This window comes from Protomyctophum bolini (genome assembly GCF_963924005.1).
Source record: "Protomyctophum bolini genome assembly, chromosome: 22".
NCBI lineage: Eukaryota > Metazoa > Chordata > Actinopteri > Myctophiformes > Myctophidae > Protomyctophum > Protomyctophum bolini.
In genome coordinates this window covers 36,196,113-36,221,078 of record NC_137883.1, presented here as the reverse complement: position 1 = coordinate 36,221,078, position 24,966 = coordinate 36,196,113, and the positions used below count along the sequence as shown (strand labels likewise).

Here is a 24,966-nt window from a genome sequence, read left to right as displayed (position 1 = left end):
GGGGCGTGGCCTGTCTGAGCTTGGATCATGTGATCAGTACATCAGTACAGTAGGGGATGGGGGGGGGGTGACCGCCTGATGGCGCTTCGTTAAAACAGAGGTTCTCCAACATGGTTATGTTGCTAGGGGGTTGTTAGGACCCCCAAGGACCCCCACACTGGATTTGGCCGTGATCGTATATTTGGTGTCGGGGACCTGCATTAAAGGGACACTTCACCCTTTTTGCAAAAATATATATGTTAATGACGTTTAGGAGCTTTAGAACACTTTCCTGGGGGTCTTTATGTGTGTAATATGTGGTTTTAGATATTTTAGATTGTAGCAGTGAGCCTGTCATGGACACTGGGCTCACTTCCTTCCTGGACTACATGTTGTCTCAGTAAGACAGCTCTCCCCCCTATCCACAAGGAGGAGCAGTGCACCAAATAATTATGGGAATTGTAGTCCAGGAAGGTAGTGAGACCAGTGTCCATGACATCAGAGACAACAGGCTCACTGCTACAATCTAAAATATCTAAAACCACATATTACACACATAAAGACCCCCAGGAAAGTGATCTAAAGCTTCTAAACGTCATTAACATATATTATTTTGCAAAAAGGGTGAAGTGTCCCTTTAAGAGAGGGTTTGTGTTACCGTAGTGTAGACGCAAACTCACGTTGCGACGCCATGTGCCGTCGTGGCCTCGTAGAACATTAAATAAGGGGGACCCATTCCTCCTGGAACCCATTCAAGGACCCCCCCCCCCCCCACAGACTCCATATTTAGAGAACCTCTGGCTTAACCTTTTGGTGTTAGCATTATGCTATGCTTTTGGCTTGTAGGTCTGCTATTTTTTGAAAAATCGAAGAACGACCGAGATAGAAACATTAGCTTTTTCAGAAAACGGTCAGGATGTAGAAGAACATTTTTAGAATCTGATCTCAGGTCAGAACGGGTTAAAACTTAAGCGTCTACTAACAGACAGTACGTCTTAACAAGCGGGCGAGCATCTCACCGACACATCGCCCGAAAAGATGAATTACATTTGTTTATATTTTCGGGCGACATTCTTCCTCCGCCCACTTTTCGACCATCGGTATAGTCGCCAGAAAGGGTCCCGTAGACGTAGACAAACAATGCACCTCCGAGGAAAAATCCGACCTGGCGTTCCGTTCGCCCGCCGTTTAAACGTATACCGTAGCGGCGGTCGTTTCCCGAGATTCATAGAACCGCATGTTTACATTTTTTGTAACTCCCCGACCGTTAGAACCGCAGTTACGTTCGTAACCTTTAGCCAAATTCCAATACCCAAAATCTCAGCCACTCGGCTCACTCCCACTCGGTCACTACAGCATGGCAAAGTATGGTGAAATTGGTGACCTGCGGAAATATGTTACCATCTTGTGGACTTCACACAACCTACATGGAGGTCTTTAAATATGTGGCCTGAATACCGCTATAGGTTGAACTTTGCTAATGAACAAACTGCAGCGATTTTCATTCGGACGCTGACATTATGTGACGTCTGCAAGATTTTCACATTATTTCAGCAGGTCACCAATTTCACCGTAACACCACCATGCTGGAGTGAGCGAGTGTGAGTGAGCGAGTGGCCGAGATTTGGGGTATTGGAATTTGGCTTTAGTCTTGTTTTAAACAGGTGTGGCCCGAGGGCCGGTCGGACGGACGGGGTGAGGGTCCCTGGGTGTGTGTGGGGGGGGGCTGCACCCTACCTGTGGGCGGGGGGCAGGTGCAACCCGTTGAGGGGGTGTTGGTGGTGGTTGTGGGTGTTGTTGAGGGGGGGGTGGGGGTGGGGGGGGTGCAGCTCCAGCTGCGCCAGCAGGGAGAAGTGGTCGGAGGGGATGTGGGGGTGGGGGCAGCCCGTGATGCTGTTGTCCACCAGCCACTGGCTGTCCAGCGGACCCAGCAGACCCAGCACGCTCATCTGGGTCCGCGAGTAGAAGATGTAGTCGATCACTCCCTGTGTGGACCCAGACGGAAGAGAAGAGTTAGGACATTAAACCCAGAGCCGTCTAATAGAAGAGTTAGGACATTGAGGGGGCAGAAACCCAGAGCCGTCTAATAGAAGAGTTAGGACATTAAACCCAGAGCCATCTAATAGAAGAGTTAGGACATTAAACCCCCCAGAGCCGTCTAATTGCGAACGCAGTGAGCACTTACTATGAGACCTAGCAGATCATGTCTGTCCGTGCGTGCGTGTGTCTGTGTCCCCCCCCTTTGTGCCCATATATGGAGCTGAGTGACACTCCATATTTGGACGTATAGCTACTTACTATGACGAGACCTAGCAGATCATGTCTGTCCGTGCGTGCGTGTGTCTGTGTGTCCCCCCTTTGTGCCCATATATGGAGCTGAGTGACACTCCATATTTGGACGTATAGCTACTTACTATGACGAGACCTAGCAGATCATGTCTGTCCGTGCGTGCGTGTGTCTGTGTGTCCCCCCTTTGTGCCCATATATGGAGCTGAGTGACACTCCATATTTGGACGTATAGCTACTTACTATGACGAGACCTAGCAGATCATGTCTGTCCGTGCGTGCGTGTGTCTGTGTGTCCCCCCCTTTGTGCCCATATATGGAGCTGAGTGACACTCCATATTTGGACGTATAGCTACTTACTATGACGAGACCTAGCAGATCATGTCTGTCCGTGCGTGCGTGTGTCTGTGTGTCCCCCCTTTGTGCCCATATATGGAGCCGAGTGACACTGAATAAAGGTTGTAGTTGGTGTAAAAGGCTAGCGTCGTACCTTGAAGTCGTATGTGTAGTTGGTGTAAAAGGCATCAGGTTAGTGTCGTACCTTGAAGTCGTATGTGTAGTTGGTGTAAAAGGCTAGTGTCGTACCTTGAAGTCGTATGTGTAGTTAGTGTCGTACCTTGAAGTCGTATGTGTAGTTGGTGTAAAAGGCTAGCGTCGTACCTTGAAGTCGTACGTGTAGTTGGTGTAAAAGGCATCAGGTTAGTGTCGTACCTTGAAGTCGTATGTGTAGTTGGTGTAAAAGGCATCAGGTTAGCGTCGTACCTTGAAGTCGTATGTGTAGTTGGTGTAAAAGGCTAGCGTCGTACCTTGAAGTCGTACGTGTAGTTGGTGTAGGGCATCAGGGTGCTGTCGTAGGCGCTCTTCAGCTGGAAGCTGTGCGTGATGCTGCCGTCGGAGTTCCCGTTCTTGCCGTTGCAGCTGAAGTTGGTCAGACACCGGCTGTAGAGAAGCTCCTTGAAGTCCTTGTGGTTCTCGGCCACCACGCTGTTGCTCAGGTACTCCACCACGCCTGCAGCACACCGAGGTTAGAATAGTTTACTCCACCACACCTGTACAACACCAAGGTTAGAATAGTTTACTCCACCACGCCTGTACAACACCAAGGTTAAAATAGTTTACTCCACCACGCCTGTACAACACCAAGGTTATAATAGTTTACTCCACCACGCCTGTACAACACCAAGGTTAAAATAGTTTACTCCACCACGCCTGTACAACACCAAGGTTAGAATAGTTTACTCCACCACGCCTGTACAACACCAAGGTTATAATAGTTTACTCCACCACGCCTGTACAACACCAAGGTTAGAATAGTTTACTCCACCACGCCTGTACAACACCAAGGTTAGAATAGTTTACTCCACCACGCCTGTACAACACCAAGGTTAGAATAGTTTACTCCACCACGCCTGTACAACACCAAGGTTAGAATAGTTTACTCCACCACGCCTGTACAACACCAAGGTTAGAATAGTTTACTCCACCACGCCTGTACAACACCAAGGTTAGAATAGTTTACTCCACCACGCCTGCACAACACCAAGGTTAGAATAGTTTACTCCACCACGCCTGTACAACACCAAGGTTAGAATAGTTTACTCCACCACGCCTGTACAACACCAAGGTTAGAATAGTTTACTCCACCACGCCTGTACAACACCAAGGTTAGAATAGTTTACTCCACCACGCCTGTACAACACCAAGGTTAGAATAGTTTACTCCACCACGCCTGTACAACACCAAGGTTAGAATAGTTTACTCCACCACGCCTGTACAACACCAAGGTTAGAATAGTTTACTCCACCACGCCTGTACAACACCAAGGTTAAAATAGTTTACTCCACCACGCCTGTACAACACCAAGGTTAAAATAGTTTACTCCACCACGCCTGTACAACACCAAGGTTAGAATAGTTTACTCCACCACGCCTGTACAACACCAAGGTTATAATAGTTTACTCCACCACGCCTGTACAACACCAAGGTTAAAATAGTTTACTCCACCACGCCTGTACAACACCAAGGTTAAAATAGTTTACTCCACCACGCCTGTACAACACCAAGGTTATAATAGTTTACTCCACCACGCCTGTACAACACCAAGGTTAGAATAGTTTACTCCACCACGCCTGTACAACACCAAGGTTATAATAGTTTACTCCACCACGCCTGTACAACACCAAGGTTAGAATAGTTTACTCCACCACGCCTGTACAACACCAAGGTTAGAATAGTTTACTCCACCACGCCTGTACAACACCAAGGTTAGAATAGTTTACTCCACCACGCCTAAACCAACACCAAGGTTAGAATAGTTTACTCCACCACGCCTGTACAACACCAAGGTTATAATAGTTTACTCCACCACGCCTGTACAACACCAAGGTTATAATAGTTTACTCCACCACACCTGTACAACACCAAGGTTAGAATAGTTTACTCCACCACGCCTGTACAACACCAAGGTTAGAATAGTTTACTCCACCACGCCTAAACCAACACCAAGGTTAGAATAGTTTACTCCACCACGCCTGTACAACACCAAGGTTAGAATAGTTTACTCCACCACGCCTGTACAACACCAAGGTTATAATAGTTTACTCCACCACGCCTGCACAACACCAAGGTTATAATAGTTTACTCCACCACGCCTGCACAACACCAAGGTTATAATAGTTTACTCCACCACGCCTGTACAACACCAAGGTTATAATAGTTTACTCCACCACGCCTGTACAACACCAAGGTTATAATAGTTTACTCCACCACGCCTGTACAACACCAAGGTTAGAATAGTTTACTCCACCACGCCTGTACAACACCAAGGTTATAATAGTTTACTCCACCACGCCTGCACAACACCAAGGTTATAATAGTTTACTCCACCACGCCTGCACAACACCAAGGTTATAATAGTTTACTCCACCACGCCTGTACAACACCAAGGTTATAATAGTTTACTCCACCACGCCTGTACAACACCAAGGTTATAATAGTTTACTCCACCACGCCTGTACAACACCAAGGTTATAATAGTTTACTCCACCACGCCTGTACAACACCAAGGTTAGAATAGTTTACTCCACCACGCCTGTACAACACCAAGGTTAGAATAGTTTACTCCACCACGCCTGTACAACACCAAGGTTAGAATAGTTTACTCCACCACGCCTGTACAACACCAAGGTTAGAATAGTTTACTCCACCACGCCTGTACAACACCAAGGTTAGAATAGTTTACTCCACCACGCCTAAACCAACACCAAGGTTAGAATAGTTTACTCCACCACGCCTGTACAACACCAAGGTTAGAATAGTTTACTCCACCACGCCTGTACAACACCAAGGTTATAATAGTTTACTCCACCACGCCTGTACAACACCAAGGTTATAATAGTTTACTCCACCACGCCTGTACAACACCAAGGTTATAATAGTTTACTCCACCACGCCTGTACAACACCAAGGTTATAATAGTTTACTCCACCACGCCTGTACAACACCAAGGTTAGAATAGTTTACTCCACCACGCCTGTACAACACCAAGGTTATAATAGTTTACTCCACCACGCCTGTACAACACCAAGGTTATAATAGTTTACTCCACCACGCCTGTACAACACCAAGGTTATAATAGTTTACTCCACCACGCCTGTACAACACCAAGGTTATAATAGTTTACTCCACCACGCCTGTACAACACCAAGGTTATAATAGTTTACTCCACCACGCCTGTACAACACCAAGGTTATAATAGTTTACTCCACCACGCCTGTACAACACCAAGGTTATAATAGTTTACTCCACCACGCCTGTACAACACCACGGTTATAATAGTTTACTCCACCACGCCTGTACAACACCAAGGTTATAATAGTTTACTCCACCACGCCTGTACAACACCAAGGTTAGAATAGTTTACTCCACCACGCCTGTACAACACCAAGGTTAGAATAGTTTACTCCACCACGCCTGTACAACACCAAGGTTAGAATAGTTTACTCCACCACGCCTGTACAACACCAAGGTTATAATAGTTTACTCCACCACGCCTGTACAACACCAAGGTTATAATAGTTTACTCCACCACGCCTGTACAACACCAAGGTTAGAATAGTTTACTCCACCACGCCTGTACAACACCAAGGTTAGAATAGTTTACTCCACCACGCCTGTACAACACCAAGGTTATAATAGTTTACTCCACCACGCCTGTACAACACCAAGGTTAGAATAGTTTACTCCACCACGCCTGTACAACACCAAGGTTAGAATAGTTTACTCCACCACGCCTGTACAACACCAAGGTTAGAATAGTTTACTCCACCACGCCTGTACAACACCAAGGTTAGAATAGTTTACTCCACCACGCCTGTACAACACCAAGGTTATAATAGTTTACTCCACCACGCCTGTACAACACCAAGGTTATAATAGTTTACTCCACCACGCCTGTACAACACCAAGGTTATAATAGTTTACTCCACCACGCCTGTACAACACCAAGGTTAAAATAGTTTACTCCACCACGCCTGTACAACACCAAGGTTAGAATAGTTTACTCCACCACGCCTGTACAACACCAAGGTTAGAATAGTTTACTCCACCACGCCTGTACAACACCAAGGTTATAATAGTTTACTCCACCACGCCTGTACAACACCAAGGTTAGAATAGTTTACTCCACCACGCCTAAACCAACACCAAGGTTAGAATAGTTTACTCCACCACGCCTGTACAACACCAAGGTTAGAATAGTTTACTCCACCACGCCTGTACAACACCAAGGTTATAATAGTTTACTCCACCACGCCTGCACAACACCAAGGTTATAATAGTTTACTCCACCACGCCTGTACAACACCAAGGTTATAATAGTTTACTCCACCACGCCTGTACAACACCAAGGTTAGAATAGTTTACTCCACCACGCCTGTACAACACCAAGGTTAGAATAGTTTACTCCACCACGCCTGTACAACACCAAGGTTAGAATAGTTTACTCCACCACGCCTGTACAACACCAAGGTTATAATAGTTTACTCCACCACGCCTGTACAACACCAAGGTTATAATAGTTTACTCCACCACGCCTGTACAACACCAAGGTTATAATAGTTTACTCCACCACGCCTGTACAACACCAAGGTTATAATAGTTTACTCCACCACGCCTGCACAACACCAAGGTTATAATAGTTTACTCCACCACGCCTGTACAACACCAAGGTTATAATAGTTTACTCCACCACGCCTGTACAACACCAAGGTTAGAATAGTTTACTCCACCACGCCTGTACAACACCAAGGTTAGAATAGTTTACTCCACCACGCCTGTACAACACCAAGGTTAGAATAGTTTACTCCACCACGCCTGTACAACACCAAGGTTATAATAGTTTACTCCACCACGCCTGTACAACACCAAGGTTATAATAGTTTACTCCACCACGCCTGTACAACACCAAGGTTATAATAGTTTACTCCACCACGCCTGTACAACACCAAGGTTATAATAGTTTACTCCACCACGCCTGTACAACACCAAGGTTATAATAGTTTACTCCACCACGCCTGTACAACACCAAGGTTATAATAGTTTACTCCACCACACCTGTACAACACCAAGGTTATAATAGTTTACTCCACCACGCCTGTACAACACCAAGGTTAGAATAGTTTACTCCACCACGCCTGTACAACACCAAGGTTATAATAGTTTACTCCACCACGCCTGTACAACACCAAGGTTAGAATAGTTTACTCCACCACACCTGTACAACACCAAGGTTAGAATAGTTTACTCCACCACGCCTGTACAACACCAAGGTTAGAATAGTTTACTCCACCACGCCTAAACCAACACCAAGGTTAGAATAGTTTACTCCACCACGCCTGTACAACACCAAGGTTAGAATAGTTTACTCCACCACGCCTGTACAACACCAAGGTTATAATAGTTTACTCCACCACGCCTGCACAACACCAAGGTTAGAATAGTTTACTCCACCACGCCTGTACAACACCAAGGTTATAATAGTTTACTCCACCACGCCTGTACAACACCAAGGTTATAATAGTTTACTCCACCACGCCTGTACAACACCAAGGTTAGAATAGTTTACTCCACCACGCCTGTACAACACCAAGGTTAGAATAGTTTACTCCACCACGCCTGTACAACACCAAGGTTATAATAGTTTACTCCACCACGCCTGTACAACACCAAGGTTATAATAGTTTACTCCACCACGCCTGTACAACACCAAGGTTATAATAGTTTACTCCACCACGCCTGCAGCACACCAAGGTTATAATAGTTTACTCCACCACGCCTGTACAACACCAAGGTTATAATAGTTTACTCCACCACACCTGTACAACACCAAGGTTAAAATAGTTTACTCCACCACGCCTGTACAACACCAAGGTTAGAATAGTTTACTCCACCACGCCTGTACAACACCAAGGTTATAATAGTTTACTCCACCACGCCTGTACAACACCAAGGTTAGAATAGTTTACTCCACCACGCCTGTACAACACCAAGGTTATAATAGTTTACTCCACCACGCCTGTACAACACCAAGGTTATAATAGTTTACTCCACCACGCCTGTACAACACCAAGGTTAGAATAGTTTACTCCACCACGCCTGTACAACACCAAGGTTAGAATAGTTTACTCCACCACGCCTGTACAACACCAAGGTTATAATAGTTTACTCCACCACGCCTGTACAACACCAAGGTTAGAATAGTTTACTCCACCACGCCTGTACAACACCAAGGTTATAATAGTTTACTCCACCACACCTGTACAACACCAAGGTTATAATAGTTTACTCCACCACGCCTGTACAACACCAAGGTTAGAATAGTTTACTCCACCACGCCTAAACCAACACCAAGGTTAGAATAGTTTACTCCACCACGCCTGTACAACACCAAGGTTAGAATAGTTTACTCCACCACGCCTGTACAACACCAAGGTTAGAATAGTTTACTCCACCACGCCTGTACAACACCAAGGTTATAATAGTTTACTCCACCACACCTGTACAACACCAAGGTTAGAATAGTTTACTCCACCACGCCTGTACAACACCAAGGTTAGAATAGTTTACTCCACCACGCCTAAACCAACACCAAGGTTAGAATAGTTTACTCCACCACGCCTGTACAACACCAAGGTTATAATAGTTTACTCCACCACACCTGTACAACACCAAGGTTAGAATAGTTTACTCCACCACGCCTGTACAACACCAAGGTTAAAATAGTTTACTCCACCACGCCTGTACAACACCAAGGTTAGAATAGTTTACTCCACCACGCCTGTACAACACCAAGGTTAGAATAGTTTACTCCACCACGCCTGTACAACACCAAGGTTATAATAGTTTACTCCACCACGCCTGTACAACACCAAGGTTAGAATAGTTTACTCCACCACACCTGTACAACACCAAGGTTAGAATAGTTTACTCCACCACGCCTGTACAACACCAAGGTTAGAATAGTTTACTCCACCACGCCTGTACAACACCAAGGTTAGAATAGTTTACTCCACCACGCCTAAACCAACACCAAGGTTAGAATAGTTTACTCCACCACGCCTGTACAACACCAAGGTTATAATAGTTTACTCCACCACGCCTGTACAACACCAAGGTTATAATAGTTTACTCCACCACGCCTGTACAACACCAAGGTTATAATAGTTTACTCCACCACGCCTGTACAACACCAAGGTTATAATAGTTTACTCCACCACGCCTGTACAACACCAAGGTTATAATAGTTTACTCCACCACGCCTGTACAACACCAAGGTTAGAATAGTTTACTCCACCACGCCTGTACAACACCAAGGTTAGAATAGTTTACTCCACCACGCCTGTACAACACCAAGGTTAGAATAGTTTACTCCACCACGCCTGTACAACACCAAGGTTATAATAGTTTACTCCACCACGCCTGTACAACACCAAGGTTATAATAGTTTACTCCACCACGCCTGTACAACACCAAGGTTATAATAGTTTACTCCACCACGCCTGTACAACACCAAGGTTAGAATAGTTTACTCCACCACGCCTGTACAACACCAAGGTTATAATAGTTTACTCCACCACGCCTGTACAACACCAAGGTTATAATAGTTTACTCCACCACGCCTGTACAACACCAAGGTTATAATAGTTTACTCCACCACGCCTGTACAACACCAAGGTTAGAATAGTTTACTCCACCACGCCTGTACAACACCAAGGTTATAATAGTTTACTCCACCACGCCTGTACAACACCAAGGTTATAATAGTTTACTCCACCACGCCTGTACAACACCAAGGTTAGAATAGTTTACTCCACCACGCCTGTACAACACCAAGGTTATAATAGTTTACTCCACCACGCCTGTACAACACCAAGGTTATAATAGTTTACTCCACCACGCCTGTACAACACCAAGGTTAGAATAGTTTACTCCACCACGCCTGTACAACACCAAGGTTATAATAGTTTACTCCACCACACCTGTACAACACCAAGGTTAGAATAGTTTACTCCACCACGCCTGTACAACACCAAGGTTATAATAGTTTACTCCACCACGCCTGTACAACACCAAGGTTAAAATAGTTTACTCCACCACGCCTGTACAACACCAAGGTTATAATAGTTTACTCCACCACGCCTGTACAACACCAAGGTTATAATAGTTTACTCCACCACGCCTGTACAACACCAAGGTTAGAATAGTTTACTCCACCACGCCTGTACAACACCAAGGTTAAAATAGTTTACTCCACCACGCCTGTACAACACCAAGGTTAGAATAGTTTACTCCACCACGCCTGTACAACACCAAGGTTATAATAGTTTACTCCACCACGCCTGTACAACACCAAGGTTAGAATAGTTTACTCCACCACGCCTGTACAACACCAAGGTTATAATAGTTTACTCCACCACGCCTGTACAACACCAAGGTTAGAATAGTTTACTCCACCACGCCTGTACAACACCAAGGTTAAAATAGTTTACTCCACCACGCCTGTACAACACCAAGGTTATAATAGTTTACTCCACCACGCCTGTACAACACCAAGGTTAAAATAGTTTACTCCACCACGCCTGTACAACACCAAGGTTATAATAGTTTACTCCACCACACCTGTACAACACCAAGGTTATAATAGTTTACTCCACCACGCCTGTACAACACCAAGGTTAGAATAGTTTACTCCACCACGCCTGTACAACACCAAGGTTAGAATAGTTTACTCCACCACGCCTGTACAACACCAAGGTTATAATAGTTTACTCCACCACGCCTGTACAACACCAAGGTTATAATAGTTTACTCCACCACGCCTGTACAACACCAAGGTTATAATAGTTTACTCCACCACGCCTGTACAACACCAAGGTTATAATAGTTTACTCCACCACGCCTGTACAACACCAAGGTTAGAATAGTTTACTCCACCACGCCTGTACAACACCAAGGTTAGAATAGTTTACTCCACCACGCCTGTACAACACCAAGGTTATAATAGTTTACTCCACCACGCCTGCACAACACCAAGGTTAGAATAGTTTACTCCACCACGCCTGTACAACACCAAGGTTATAATAGTTTACTCCACCACGCCTGTACAACACCAAGGTTAGAATAGTTTACTCCACCACGCCTAAACCAACACCAAGGTTAGAATAGTTTACTCCACCACGCCTGTACAACACCAAGGTTAGAATAGTTTACTCCACCACGCCTGTACAACACCAAGGTTAAAATAGTTTACTCCACCACGCCTGTACAACACCAAGGTTATAATAGTTTACTCCACCACGCCTGTACAACACCAAGGTTAAAATAGTTTACTCCACCACGCCTGTACAACACCAAGGTTAGAATAGTTTACTCCACCACGCCTGTACAACACCAAGGTTAGAATAGTTTACTCCACCACGCCTGTACAACACCAAGGTTAGAATAGTTTACTCCACCACGCCTGTACAACACCAAGGTTATAATAGTTTACTCCACCACACCTGTACAACACCAAGGTTATAATAGTTTACTCCACCACGCCTGTACAACACCAAGGTTAGAATAGTTTACTCCACCACGCCTGTACAACACCAAGGTTATAATAGTTTACTCCACCACGCCTGTACAACACCAAGGTTAGAATAGTTTACTCCACCACGCCTGTACAACACCAAGGTTAGAATAGTTTACTCCACCACGCCTGTACAACACCAAGGTTAAAATAGTTTACTCCACCACGCCTGTACAACACCAAGGTTATAATAGTTTACTCCACCACGCCTGTACAACACCAAGGTTAAAATAGTTTACTCCACCACGCCTGTACAACACCAAGGTTAGAATAGTTTACTCCACCACGCCTGTACAACACCAAGGTTAGAATAGTTTACTCCACCACGCCTGTACAACACCAAGGTTAGAATAGTTTACTCCACCACGCCTGTACAACACCAAGGTTAGAATAGTTTACTCCACCACGCCTGTACAACACCAAGGTTAGAATAGTTTACTCCACCACGCCTGTACAACACCAAGGTTAGAATAGTTTACTCCACCACGCCTGTACAACACCAAGGTTAGAATAGTTTACTCCACCACGCCTGTACAACACCAAGGTTAAAATAGTTTACTCCACCACGCCTGTACAACACCAAGGTTAGAATAGTTTACTCCACCACGCCTGTACAACACCAAGGTTAGAATAGTTTACTCCACCACGCCTGTACAACACCAAGGTTATAATAGTTTACTCCACCACGCCTGCACAACACCAAGGTTAGAATAGTTTACTCCACCACGCCTGTACAACACCACGGTTATAATAGTTTACTCCACCACGCCTGTACAACACCAAGGTTATAATAGTTTACTCCACCACGCCTGTACAACACCAAGGTTATAATAGTTTACTCCACCACGCCTGTACAACACCAAGGTTATAATAGTTTACTCCACCACGCCTGTACAACACCACGGTTATAATAGTTTACTCCACCACGCCTGTACAACACCAAGGTTATAATAGTTTACTCCACCACGCCTGTACAACACCAAGGTTAGAATAGTTTACTCCACCACGCCTGTACAACACCAAGGTTATAATAGTTTACTCCACCACGCCTGTACAACACCAAGGTTAGAATAGTTTACTCCACCACGCCTGTACAACACCAAGGTTATAATAGTTTACTCCACCACGCCTGTACAACACCAAGGTTATAATAGTTTACTCCACCACGCCTGTACAACACCAAGGTTATAATAGTTTACTCCACCACGCCTGTACAACACCAAGGTTATAATAGTTTACTCCACCACGCCTGTACAACACCAAGGTTAGAATAGTTTACTCCACCACGCCTGTACAACACCAAGGTTATAATAGTTTACTCCACCACGCCTGTACAACACCAAGGTTATAATAGTTTACTCCACCACGCCTGTACAACACCAAGGTTAGAATAGTTTACTCCACCACGCCTGTACAACACCAAGGTTATAATAGTTTACTCCACCACGCCTGTACAACACCAAGGTTAGAATAGTTTACTCCACCACGCCTGTACAACACCAAGGTTATAATAGTTTACTCCACCACGCCTGTACAACACCAAGGTTAGAATAGTTTACTCCACCACGCCTGCAGCACACCAAGGTTAGAATAGTTTACTCCACCACGCCTGCAGCACACCAAGGTTAGAATAGTTTACTCCACCACGCCTGCAGCACACCAAGGTTAGAATAGTTTACTCCACCACGCCTGTACAACACCAAGGTTATAATAGTTTACTCCACCACGCCTGTACAACACCAAGGTTATAATAGTTTACTCCACCACGCCTGTACAACACCAAGGTTAGAATAGTTTACTCCACCACGCCTGTACAACACCAAGGTTAGAATAGTTTACTCCACCACGCCTGTACAACACCAAGGTTAGAATAGTTTACTCCACCACGCCTGTACAACACCAAGGTTAGAATAGTTTACTCCACCACGCCTGTACAACACCAAGGTTAGAATAGTTTACTCCACCACGCCTGCAGCACACCAAGGTTAGAATAGTTTTGGGTTTCTTTATTGTAGTTTGGTTTTTAGTTAGTTTTGACATACACATTATGATACGGTTGATGATGCTGCGTTTGGTCGTGTAAATAATGTAAACTATTTTCACATTTTATTTGATTTAGATTTTTCTTTTTTTTCTTTCTATTTGCTTATCTTATCTATCTTGCCTGTCCATAAATACGTTCTCTGCTGTTGTTGTTGTTTGTGTTTGTATTTTAAGTTCTCTGTTTTATGTGTTTGTAAAAAAATCCAAAATAAAGTACTGATCATAAATAGTTAGTTTTGACATATTTTTTTTCTAATTCAGTTAGTTTTAGTTAGTTTTTAGAGCGGGGTTTGCTAGTCTTTATTTTGGTGAAAATGCTTAGTTTTAGTTTAGTTATTTTACTTTGTTTTATTTGTGGGTTAGGGTTAGCGTGGCTACATGCTGCCGTACGGTGCACAATACAGTTTCAGTTTAGTTATAATTATTTTAATATATTTTTAGTTTTTATTAGTTTCAGTTAACTAAAATGTTTTTTTAATTCTAGTTTTCGTTTTTTTTTAGTTAGTTTTAGTTAACTATTATAACCTTGCTTCAGACCGCCCATTAAAAGACATTGCTGTATTGTATTGTATTGGATTATGGATGTATCATATGTGCCTATGATTGTTGATAGGATGTTGTGTTACTGTTTTGTCTGTTTTTGTCTGCCTTTTATTTTTTCAACTTTTACTGATTGTATTTAAGGTTTGTTTGTCTTGTTTTCTGTTGTCCTTTTTCTTTGGGGTGAAAATGCAATGTGTTTTTTACTCTTTCATGTCATCATTGTGGGGTTTATTTAAGAGAAGCTGTCAATGCCACCATTTATTATTCGTCAAACTCAGTATTTAAATAATGCTTCTGTGGAAAAAAACAAAATAAACAAAAAACAAAAAAAAACATTGCAAACAAACTCTTATATATTGGCCCCCCACATAAGCTATTATAAATCCCCCCCCCCCCACACAAGCCCTTATTGGCCCCCACACAAGCCTATATTGGCCCCCACATTGACCCCCCCACATTATGTTAAAGTATAACATAATGGCTGATAAAACACCAAAAGGGTTTTTTTTTCCAGTCCTGAATTACGGTTATAAATACAGTATTTAACCCATTCTGAACGGGAACCCATTTTGGTGTCAGCATCATGTTATGCTTTAGCTATTGAAAAATAGCAGATCTACAAGCTCATAGCGCGCCACCGAGTGGCGCGCTACGAGCTTGTAGGTCTGCTATTTTTTGAAAAATCGAAGAACGACTGACATTTTTTAGAATCTGATCTCAGGTCAGAATGGGTTCATCAGACCAGTGTGTGTCCTAGTGGAAACCTCGTATGAATCTGATCTCAGGTCAGAATGGGTTAAATCAATGTGACGTCATAAGCGTGGTCCTTCTTCCTACCAGAGTCGGGCAGGGAGTTGAGATCGGCACAGAGGACGATGGGGATGGACGAGGAGGGGTCGGAGGAGGAGGAGGAGGAGGAGGAAGCCCTCTCGGCGATGCTCTTCAGCTCCGACAGGAACATCATGGTCTGGATCAGCTTGACGTCCGAGTACTCGGGGTCCCAGTGCATGTGGGCGTTGGCCACTAGGAGGAGCCCTCCCCCCTGCACTGGCTTCATGCCTGGAGGGAGGGAGGGAGGGAGGGGGAGGGGGGGACGTTACCAGTCTCTAGAGACCCAGAGACCCCTAGAGACCTGACCTCTAGAGGTCAGGTCTCTCTAGGTCTCTAGAGACCCAGAGACCTCTAGTTAGTTAGTTTATTTTCAGTCATTTACAGTTTAGTACATTTCAGAATGAGGGTTTCAGAATTACAGTGACTGAAAAGGTTTGGGCTGAAGCCGAAGCTTATTATGCCCACCTTATTACTGATTCAAATAATAGAAGAAAGAAAGAAAAATGAACAGAAAATTCATATTTGGCTTATATGCCTTATACTAGTTACGTTACGTCCACATAGATTTAGATTTTTTAGAGCGTACTTTTATATTTGAAGTGGTTGCTTCAAATATAGTGTATATTTTTATTCTTGTTTACTTTTACTGCGTATGTGTTTGTATATTTATGTTTGAAGTGGTTACTTCTAGAGACCTGACCTCTATAGGTCAGGTCTCTACAGAGATGGTAGGAGTCTCTGGGCGTGAGGGGGGGTCTCTACAGGGTCTTACCTCCAGAGAACATGTCCTTGTCTCCGGGGGGGGGGTCTCTACAGGGTCTTCCTTACCTCCAGAGGGGGGGTCTCTACAGGGTCTGACCTCTGACCTTACCTCCAGAGAACATGTCCTTGTCTCCGGGGGGGGGGGGGGGTCTCTACAGGGTCTTCCTTACCTCCAGAGGGGGTGTCTCTACAGGGTCTTCCTTACCTCCAGAGGGTGGGTCTCTACAGGGTCTGACCTCTGACCTTACCTCCAGAGGGTGGGTCTCTACAGGGTCTTCCTTACCTCCAGAGGGGGGGTCTCTACAGGGTATTCCTTACCTCCAGAGGGGGTGTCTCTACAGGGTCTGACCTCTGACCTTACCTCCAGAGGGGGGGTCTCTACAGGGTATTCCTTACCTCCAGAGGGGGTGTCTCTACAGGGTCTGACCTCTGACCTTACCTCCAGAGGGGGGGTCTCTACAGGGTCTTCCTTACCTCCAGAGGGGGGGTCTCTACAGGGTCTGACCTCTGACCTTACCTCCAGAGGGTGGGTCTCTACAGGGTCTTCCTTACCTCCAGAGGGGGGGTCTCTACAGGGTATTCCTTACCTCCAGAGGGGGTGTCTCTACAGGGTCTGACCTCTGACCTTACCTCCAGAGGGGGTGTCTCTACAGGGTCTTCCTTACCTCCAGAGGGGGGTCTCTACAGGGTCTTCCTTACCTCCAGAGGGGGGGTCTCTACAGGGTCTGACCTCTGACCTTACCTCCAGAGAACATGTCCTTGTCTCCGGGGGGGGGGGGGTCTCTACAGGGTCTGACCTCTGACCTTACCTCCAGAGGGGGGGTCTCTACAGGGTCTTCCTTACCTCCAGAGGGGGGGTCTCTACAGGGTCTTCCTTACCTCCAGAGGGGGGGTCTCTACAGGGTCTTCCTTACCTCCAGAGGGGGGGTCTCTACAGGGTCTTCCTTACCTCCAGAGGGGGGGTCTGTACAGGGTCTGACCTCTGACCTTACCTCCAGAGAACATGTCCTTGTCTCCGGGGGGGGGGGGGGTCTCTACAGGGTCTGACCTCTGACCTTACCTCCAGAGGGGGGGTCTCTACAGGGTCTGACCTCTGACCTTACCTCCAGAGGGGGGGTCTCTACAGGGTCTTACCTCCAGAGGGGGGGTCTCTACAGGGTCTGACCTCTGACCTTACCTCCAGAGGGGGGGTCTCTACAGGGTCTTACCTCCAGAGGGGGGGCCTCTACAGGGTCTGACCTCTGACCTTACCTCCAGAGGGGGGGTCTCTACAGGGTCTGACCTCTGACCTTACCTCCAGAGAACATGTCCTTGTTGACCTCCAGCAGGACGGCCACGCCGATGTTGTCTTTGGTCATCACTCGGTTCAGCATGACCTCTGACCCCTCGGAGTTGGCCATGGCCACCTGGTTGAACTCCACCGTGTGCTTCTGGACCAGGGAGAACCTGCAGCAGAACCAGAACCTGATCAGAACCTTCTGGACCACAGAGAACCTGCAGCAGAACCAGAACCTGATCAGAACCTTCTGGACCACAGAGAACCTGCAGCAGAACCAGAACCTGATCAGAACCTTCTGGACCACAGAGAACCTGCAGCAGAACCAGAACCTGATCAGAACCTTCTGGACCACAGAGAACCTGCAGCAGAACCAGAACCTGATCAGAACCTTCTGGACCAGGGAGAACCTGCAGCAGAACCAGAACCTGATCAGAACCTTCTGGACCACAGAGAACCTGCAGCAGAACCAGAACCTGATCAGAACCTTCTGGACCACAGAGAACCTGCAGCAGAACCAGAACCTGATCAGAACCTTCTGGACCACAGAGAACCTGCAGCAGAACCAGAACCTGATCAGAACCTTTTGGACCACATAGAACCTGCAGCAGAACCAGAACCTGATCAGAACCTTCTGGACCACAGAGAACCTGCAGCAGAACCAGAACCTGATCAGAACCTTCTGGACCAGAGAGAACCTGCAGCAGAACCAGAACCTGATCAGAACCTTCTGGACCACAGAGAACCTGCAGCAGAACCAGAGACACCTGATCAGAACCTTCTGGACCACAGAGAACCTGCAGCAGAACCAGAACCTGATCAGAACCTTCTGGACCACAGAGAACCTGCAGCAGAACCAGAGACACCTGATCAGAACCTTCTGGACCACAGAGAACCTGCAGCAGAACCAGAACCTGATCAGAACCTTCTGGACCACAGAGAACCTGCAGCAGAACCAGAGACACCTGATCAGAACCTTCTGGACCACAGAGAACCTGCAGCAGAACCAGAACCTGATCAGAACCTTCTGGACCACAGAGAACCTGCAGCAGAACCAGAGACACCTGATCAGAACCTTCTGGACCACAGAGAACCTGCAGCAGAACCAGAGACACCTGATCAGAACCATCTGGACCACAGAGAACCTGCAGCAGAACCAGAAACACCCAGAACCTGCAGCGGAGAAACGGTATTATGTCAAAAATCGCCTATTCTCATCTGAACGCCGGGCGGATTTGACAAAAAAAGACGGACTTTAGGGTATTTTTTTTTTCCAGAGAAAACGGGCAGGAAGTAAATCATAATGAGTGGATTCTGATTGGGCGACTGGGCGCAGCAGAGGTATGGGGGTGTGGCTTCTGCCAGTGGATTCTGATATAAAGCTTAGAACTCGCAGTGCCGCGGGATCGGAGGTCAAAGGGTAATTATGATAACGCGCGGTTTGGCGGGTTCGGATATAATAGGGTCATTATGATAACGCGCGGTGCGGTGGTCAACTTTGACTGTTATGCCAACGAGTGGCAGCTAACGATATACGATCTGATCAAAACATGGATTAAAGAATATAAACCCCTGGATAACGTAGACTAACGTAGACTAATTGACCAATGACCAAACCATGGAGAGCTCCGTAGATTAGGAGTTATTCATCTTTTAGTCTGCCTGTATAATGGGAGGTGGACGGCAGCGTGCATGCGCGATCCATAATAAAGCTAATCTAACGGAGCAGAGAGAGAGAGAGGGGAGTTGCACCACTTGGTTCACACAGGTGTGATTTTTACTAAAATCTTTGCTTATGGGGGATCCCTGGAACTACGTATTTTCAGATGGGGGGGTCGGCGGCCAATTACAGATATTCTTGGGGTCCTTGACATGAAATAATGAGCACCACTGACACAGAAACATGAGGTGTTTAAAAATAATGAGCACCACTGACACAGAAACATGAGGTGTTTCAGACATTCTTTTAAACGTGGACGTCACAAAAAATGGATCAGGAGCGAGACTCACTTGTCCGTTTTGAAGAACACGGCGCAGCCGTCCACGTGCTTGCGCTCCTGCTCCGACACCAGCTTGGCTCGAGACTTCGGACAGAAGTACCCGTCGTAGCCACGCCCCTTCAGCGTGTCCAGGAAGAGGGCGTAGTACTGCTCTGTCTCCACCTCCTGGGAGGGGGGGCAATACCACGTAACACATGAATACCACCTCCTGATGATGTCAGAGGCCTACCTGTAGTCTGATGATGTCATACCTGTAGGCTGATGATGTCATACCTGTAGGCTGATGATGTCGGCGTCACAGCCGGTGATCTCCTCCAGGATGCCCTTCTTGCGGTACTCCCAGCTGAGCGCCCAGGACGGGCAGTAGCCGTACAGCTGGCGGGTGGCGTACTTATCGCACAGCACGTTGTAGCACATGACCGTGAACACGGCTGTATGGGACACATGACCAAGAACACGGCTGAGTGAGACACATGACCGTGAACACGGCTGAGTGAGACACATGACCGTGAACACGGCTGAGTGAGACACATGACCAAGAACACGGCTGAGTGAGACACATGACCGAGAACACGGCTGAGTGAGACACATGACCGTGAACACGGCTGAGTGAGACACATGACCGTGAACACGGCTGAGTGAGACACATGACCATGAACACGGCTGTGAGACACAAAACACCACACGAGAAATGAAAAAAACGGTCACCGATTGGTCGCGTTATGAGTCTTTGAATTTGAATTCCCCCATTGGTTAACCCATTTTGGGGTGTATGGGGGGTGGGGGGGAGACGCCCAGTCAATAAATCACCGCACCGCTACGGACCCACGATTTAATGGCTTTTCTATCTCTGGTACCGCAATTTATATTGTTGTAAAACCACTGACAATTTAACTCTGAGGCCCCTTTTCCACCGGTCGGTTCCCAATGGGAACCGGTTCAGTTCTTTTACACCGGTTGGTTCCCAATGGGAACCGGTTCAGTTCTTTTCCACCGGTCGGTTCCCAATGGGAACCGGTTCAGTTCTTTTCCACCGGTCGGTTCCCAATGGGAACCGGTTCAGTTCTTTTCCACCGGTTGTTTCCCAATGGGAACCGGTTCAGTTCTTTTACACCGGTTGGTTCCCAATGGGAACCGGTTCAGTTCTTTTCCACCGGTTGGTTCCCAATGGGAACCGGTTCAGTTCTTTTCCACCGGTCGGTTCCCAATGGGAACCGGTTCAGTTATTTTCCACCGGTCGGTTCCCAATGGGAACCGGTTCAGTTCTTTTCCACCGGTTGGTTCCCAATGGGAACCGGTTCAGTTCTTTTCCACCGGTTGGTTCCCAATGGGAACCGGTTCAGTTATTTTCCACCGGTTGGTTCCCAATGGGAACCGGTTCAGTTCTTTTCCACCGGTCGGTTCCCAATGGGAACCGGTTCAGTTCTTTTCCACCGGTTGGTTCCCAATGGGAACCGGTTCAGTTCTTTTCCACCGGTTGGTTCCCAGTGGGAACCGGTTCAGTTCTTTTCCACCGGTCGGTTCCCAATGGGAACCGGTTCAGTTCTTTTCCACCGGTTGGTTCCCAATGGGAACCGGTTCAGTTCTTTTCCACCGGTTGGTTCCCAATAGGGAACCGGTTCAGTTATTTTCCACCGGTTGGTTCCCAATGGGAACCGGTTCGGTTCTTTTTGGTTTTTAGTCCATGAGCCAGAGCTCCAAAATTGGAACGTTAATTATGAATTGAGTGTAGCAAAACCATTACCTATATTAGATTATTATCACCATGAAACTTCCAAAGTTGATTACTTACACGAAGACAATGATTTATTGTATTACAAATTGTAATAATGCAAATGAGGCATTATGTATATAGGAAAATATGCAAAATAATCAAAAATATGAAAAAGCTACTGTGGAAGGTTTATCATGTATTCATTTACTTGTATTGATCCTATAAACAAATTGAATATAGGTCTAGTTTTTCCCCACCAATTTTGGAGCTCTGGCTCATGGACTAAGAACCAAAAAGAACGGAACCGGTTCCCGTTGGGAACCAACCGGTGGAAAAGAACTGAACCGGTTCCCGTGGGGAACCAACCGGTGGAAAAGAACTGAACCGGTTCCCATTGGGAACCAACCGGTGGAAAAGGGGTCTGAGAGTGTACAAACCCAAAGAGTTACAGGCCCATTAGGGTCCATTTGGTTCCTAACTATCTCTAATGGAGCTAGGACTAGGTACCCCCTGGAACTCCCTCGGGTATAACCCTGTTCTGGGAACCCACGACACAGACGTACCGGTGGGGACGACGGTGTCTCTGTCCTTCAGGTTGATCCAGGGTCTCTGGGGCAGTTGTTCTGGATGCACTGCAACACAAGGAGGAACAAGGCCCGGTTAGAACTGTTCTGGATGCAACACAAGGAGGAACAAGGCCCGGTTAGAACTGTTCTGGATGCAACACAAGGAGGAACAAGGCCCGGTTAGAACTGTTCTGGATGCAACACAAGGAGAGGAACAACAAGGCCCGTTAGAACTGTTCTGGATGCAACACAAGGAGAGGAACAACAAGGCCCGTTAGAACTGTTCTGGATGAAACACAAGGAGAGGAACAACAAGGCCCGTTAGAACTGTTCTGGATGAAACACAAGGAAAGGAACAACAAGGCCCGGTTAGAACTGTTCTGGATGCAACACAAGGAGAGGAACAACAAGGCCCGTTAGAACTGTTCTGGATGCAACACAAGGAGAGGAACAACAAGGCCCGGTTAGAACTGTTCTGGATGCAACACAAGGAGAGGAACAACAAGGCCCGTTAGAACTGTTCTGGATGCAACACAAGGAGAGGAACAACAAGGCCCGTTAGAACTGTTCTGGATGCAACACAAGGAGAGGAACAACAAGGCCCGGTTAGAACTGTTCTGGATGCAACACAAGGAGAGGAACAACAAGGCCCGTTAGAACTGTTCTGGATGCAACACAAGGAGAGGAACAACAAGGCCCGGTTAGAACTGTTCTGGATGCAACACAAGGAGAGGAACAACAAGGCCCGTTAGAACTGTTCTGGATGCAACACAAGGAGGAACAAGGCCCGGTTAGAACTGTTCTGGATGCAACACAAGGAGAGGAACAACAAGGCCCGGTTAGAACTGTTCTGGATGCAACACAAGGAGAGGAACAACAAGGCCCGTTAGAACTGTTCTGGATGCAACACAAGGAGAGGAACAACAAGGCCCGTTAGAACTGTTCTGGATGAAACACAAGGAGAGGAACAACAAGGCCCGGTTAGAACTGTTCTGGATGAAACACAAGGAGAGGAACAACAAGGCCCGGTTAGAACTGTTCTGGATGCAACACAAGGAGAGGAACAACAAGGCCCGGTTAGAACTGTTCTGGATGCAACACAAGGAGAGGAACAACAAGGCCCGTTAGAACTGTTCTGGATGCAACACAAGGAGAGGAACAACAAGGCCCGGTTAGAACTGTTCTGGATGCAACACAAGGAGAGGAACAACAAGGCCCGGTTAGAACTGTTCTGGATGAAACACAAGGAGAGGAACAACAAGGCCCGGTTAGAACTGTTCTGGATGAAACACAAGGAGAGGAACAACAAGGCCCGTTAGAACTGTTCTGGATGCAACACAAGGAGAGGAACAACAAGGCCCGGTTAGAACTGTTCTGGATGCAACACAAGGAGAGGAACAACAAGGCCCGGTTAGAACTGTTCTGGATGAAACACAAGGAGAGGAACAACAAGGCCCGTTAGAACTGTTCTGGATGAAACACAAGGAGAGGAACAACAAGGCCCGTTAGAACTGTTCTGGATGAAACACAAGGAGAGGAACAACAAGGCCCGGTTAGAACTGTTCTGGATGCAACACAAGGAGAGGAACAACAAGGCCCGTTAGAACTGTTCTGGATGAAACACAAGGAGAGGAACAACAAGGCCCGGTTAGAACTGTTCTGGATGAAACACAAGGAGAGGAACAACAAGGCCCGGTTAGAACTGTTCTGGATGAAACACAAGGAGAGGAACAACAAGGCCCGGTTAGAACTGTTCTGGATGCAACACAAGGAGAGGAACAACAAGGCCCGTTAGAACTGTTCTGGATGCAACACAAGGAGAGGAACAACAAGGCCCGTTAGAACTGTTCTGGATGCAACACAAGGAGAGGAACAACAAGGCCCGTTAGAACTGTTCTGGATGAAACACAAGGAGAGGAACAACAAGGCCCGGTTAGAACTGTTCTGGATGCAACACAAGGAGAGGAACAACAAGGCCCGTTAGAACTGTTCTGGATGCAACACAAGGAGAGGAACAACAAGGCCCGGTTAGAACTGTTCTGGATGCAACACAAGGAGAGGAACAACAAGGCCCGTTAGAACTGTTCTGGATGCAACACAAGGAGAGGAACAACAAGGCCCGTTAGAACTGTTCTGGATGAAACACAAGGAGAGGAACAACAAGGCCCGTTAGAACTGTTCTGGATGCAACACAAGGAGGGGAGGAACAAGGCCCGTTAGAACTGTTCTGGATGCAACACAAGGAGAGGAACAACAAGGCCCGGCCCGGGAACCCATTTTTTTGTGTTTTAAAGCATTATGTTGTACTTTAGCTGTTGGAAAATAGCAGATCTACAAGCTCATACAGTAGATCTGGTATTTTTGAAGAATCGTGAAAATGTGGAGCAGATCTTTGAATATATATTCTCTCAGAGCGAAGTGTTTTTTTGACTCAAATCTTTGCTTCTAAAACAAGTCTCGATTTGTAATGCCCCCCCCCCCCCCCCCCCCACCCCCGAGGGTTCCCTCTGTCTGAGGTGACAACAATGCCACGAAAACAGGAACCGAAATATTTTGCTAGCTTACCTTGCTCTCGTTTTCATTTATACGATAAATAATCCAAAGCGTTCATAATTTGAAGGAGCAGAAATGAAGCGCTAGAGAGAGAGCGCCCTGGATTAGCAGAGACGAGCTATTCTTTCTGCCGCGCTAACAGCTATAGTGAACGGGACGCTGATATGACCGAAGAGCGAAGCGTACGGTGGCCGCGAGTCCGACATTAAGAATATTCTTCTCTCGCCTGATAACATTGAGGATGCGCTAGGATCCATGTACACGCGTCATAGTGGATGCGTGG

At 46.5% G+C, this 24,966-nt stretch overlaps 1 protein-coding gene across 1 annotated transcript; it reads right to left on the bottom strand.

Annotated features, from left to right (window-relative positions):
• Nucleotides 1-723: 723 nt before the first annotated feature.
• Nucleotides 724-22,194, bottom strand: cnot6l (CCR4-NOT transcription complex, subunit 6-like). Its single transcript, XM_080756659.1, has 7 exons — nucleotides 22,128-22,194; nucleotides 20,124-20,281; nucleotides 19,861-20,015; nucleotides 17,869-18,020; nucleotides 15,819-16,040; nucleotides 3,073-3,275; nucleotides 724-1,964 (listed from the first exon to the last, which is right to left on the bottom strand). The coding sequence occupies exons 2-7, from the start codon at nucleotides 20,265-20,267 to the stop codon at nucleotides 1,713-1,715; spliced, it is 1,128 nt and encodes a 375-aa protein (XP_080612785.1). The 5' UTR covers nucleotides 20,268-20,281; nucleotides 22,128-22,194; the 3' UTR covers nucleotides 724-1,712.
• Between the last annotated feature and the right edge of the window lie 2,772 nt (nucleotides 22,195-24,966).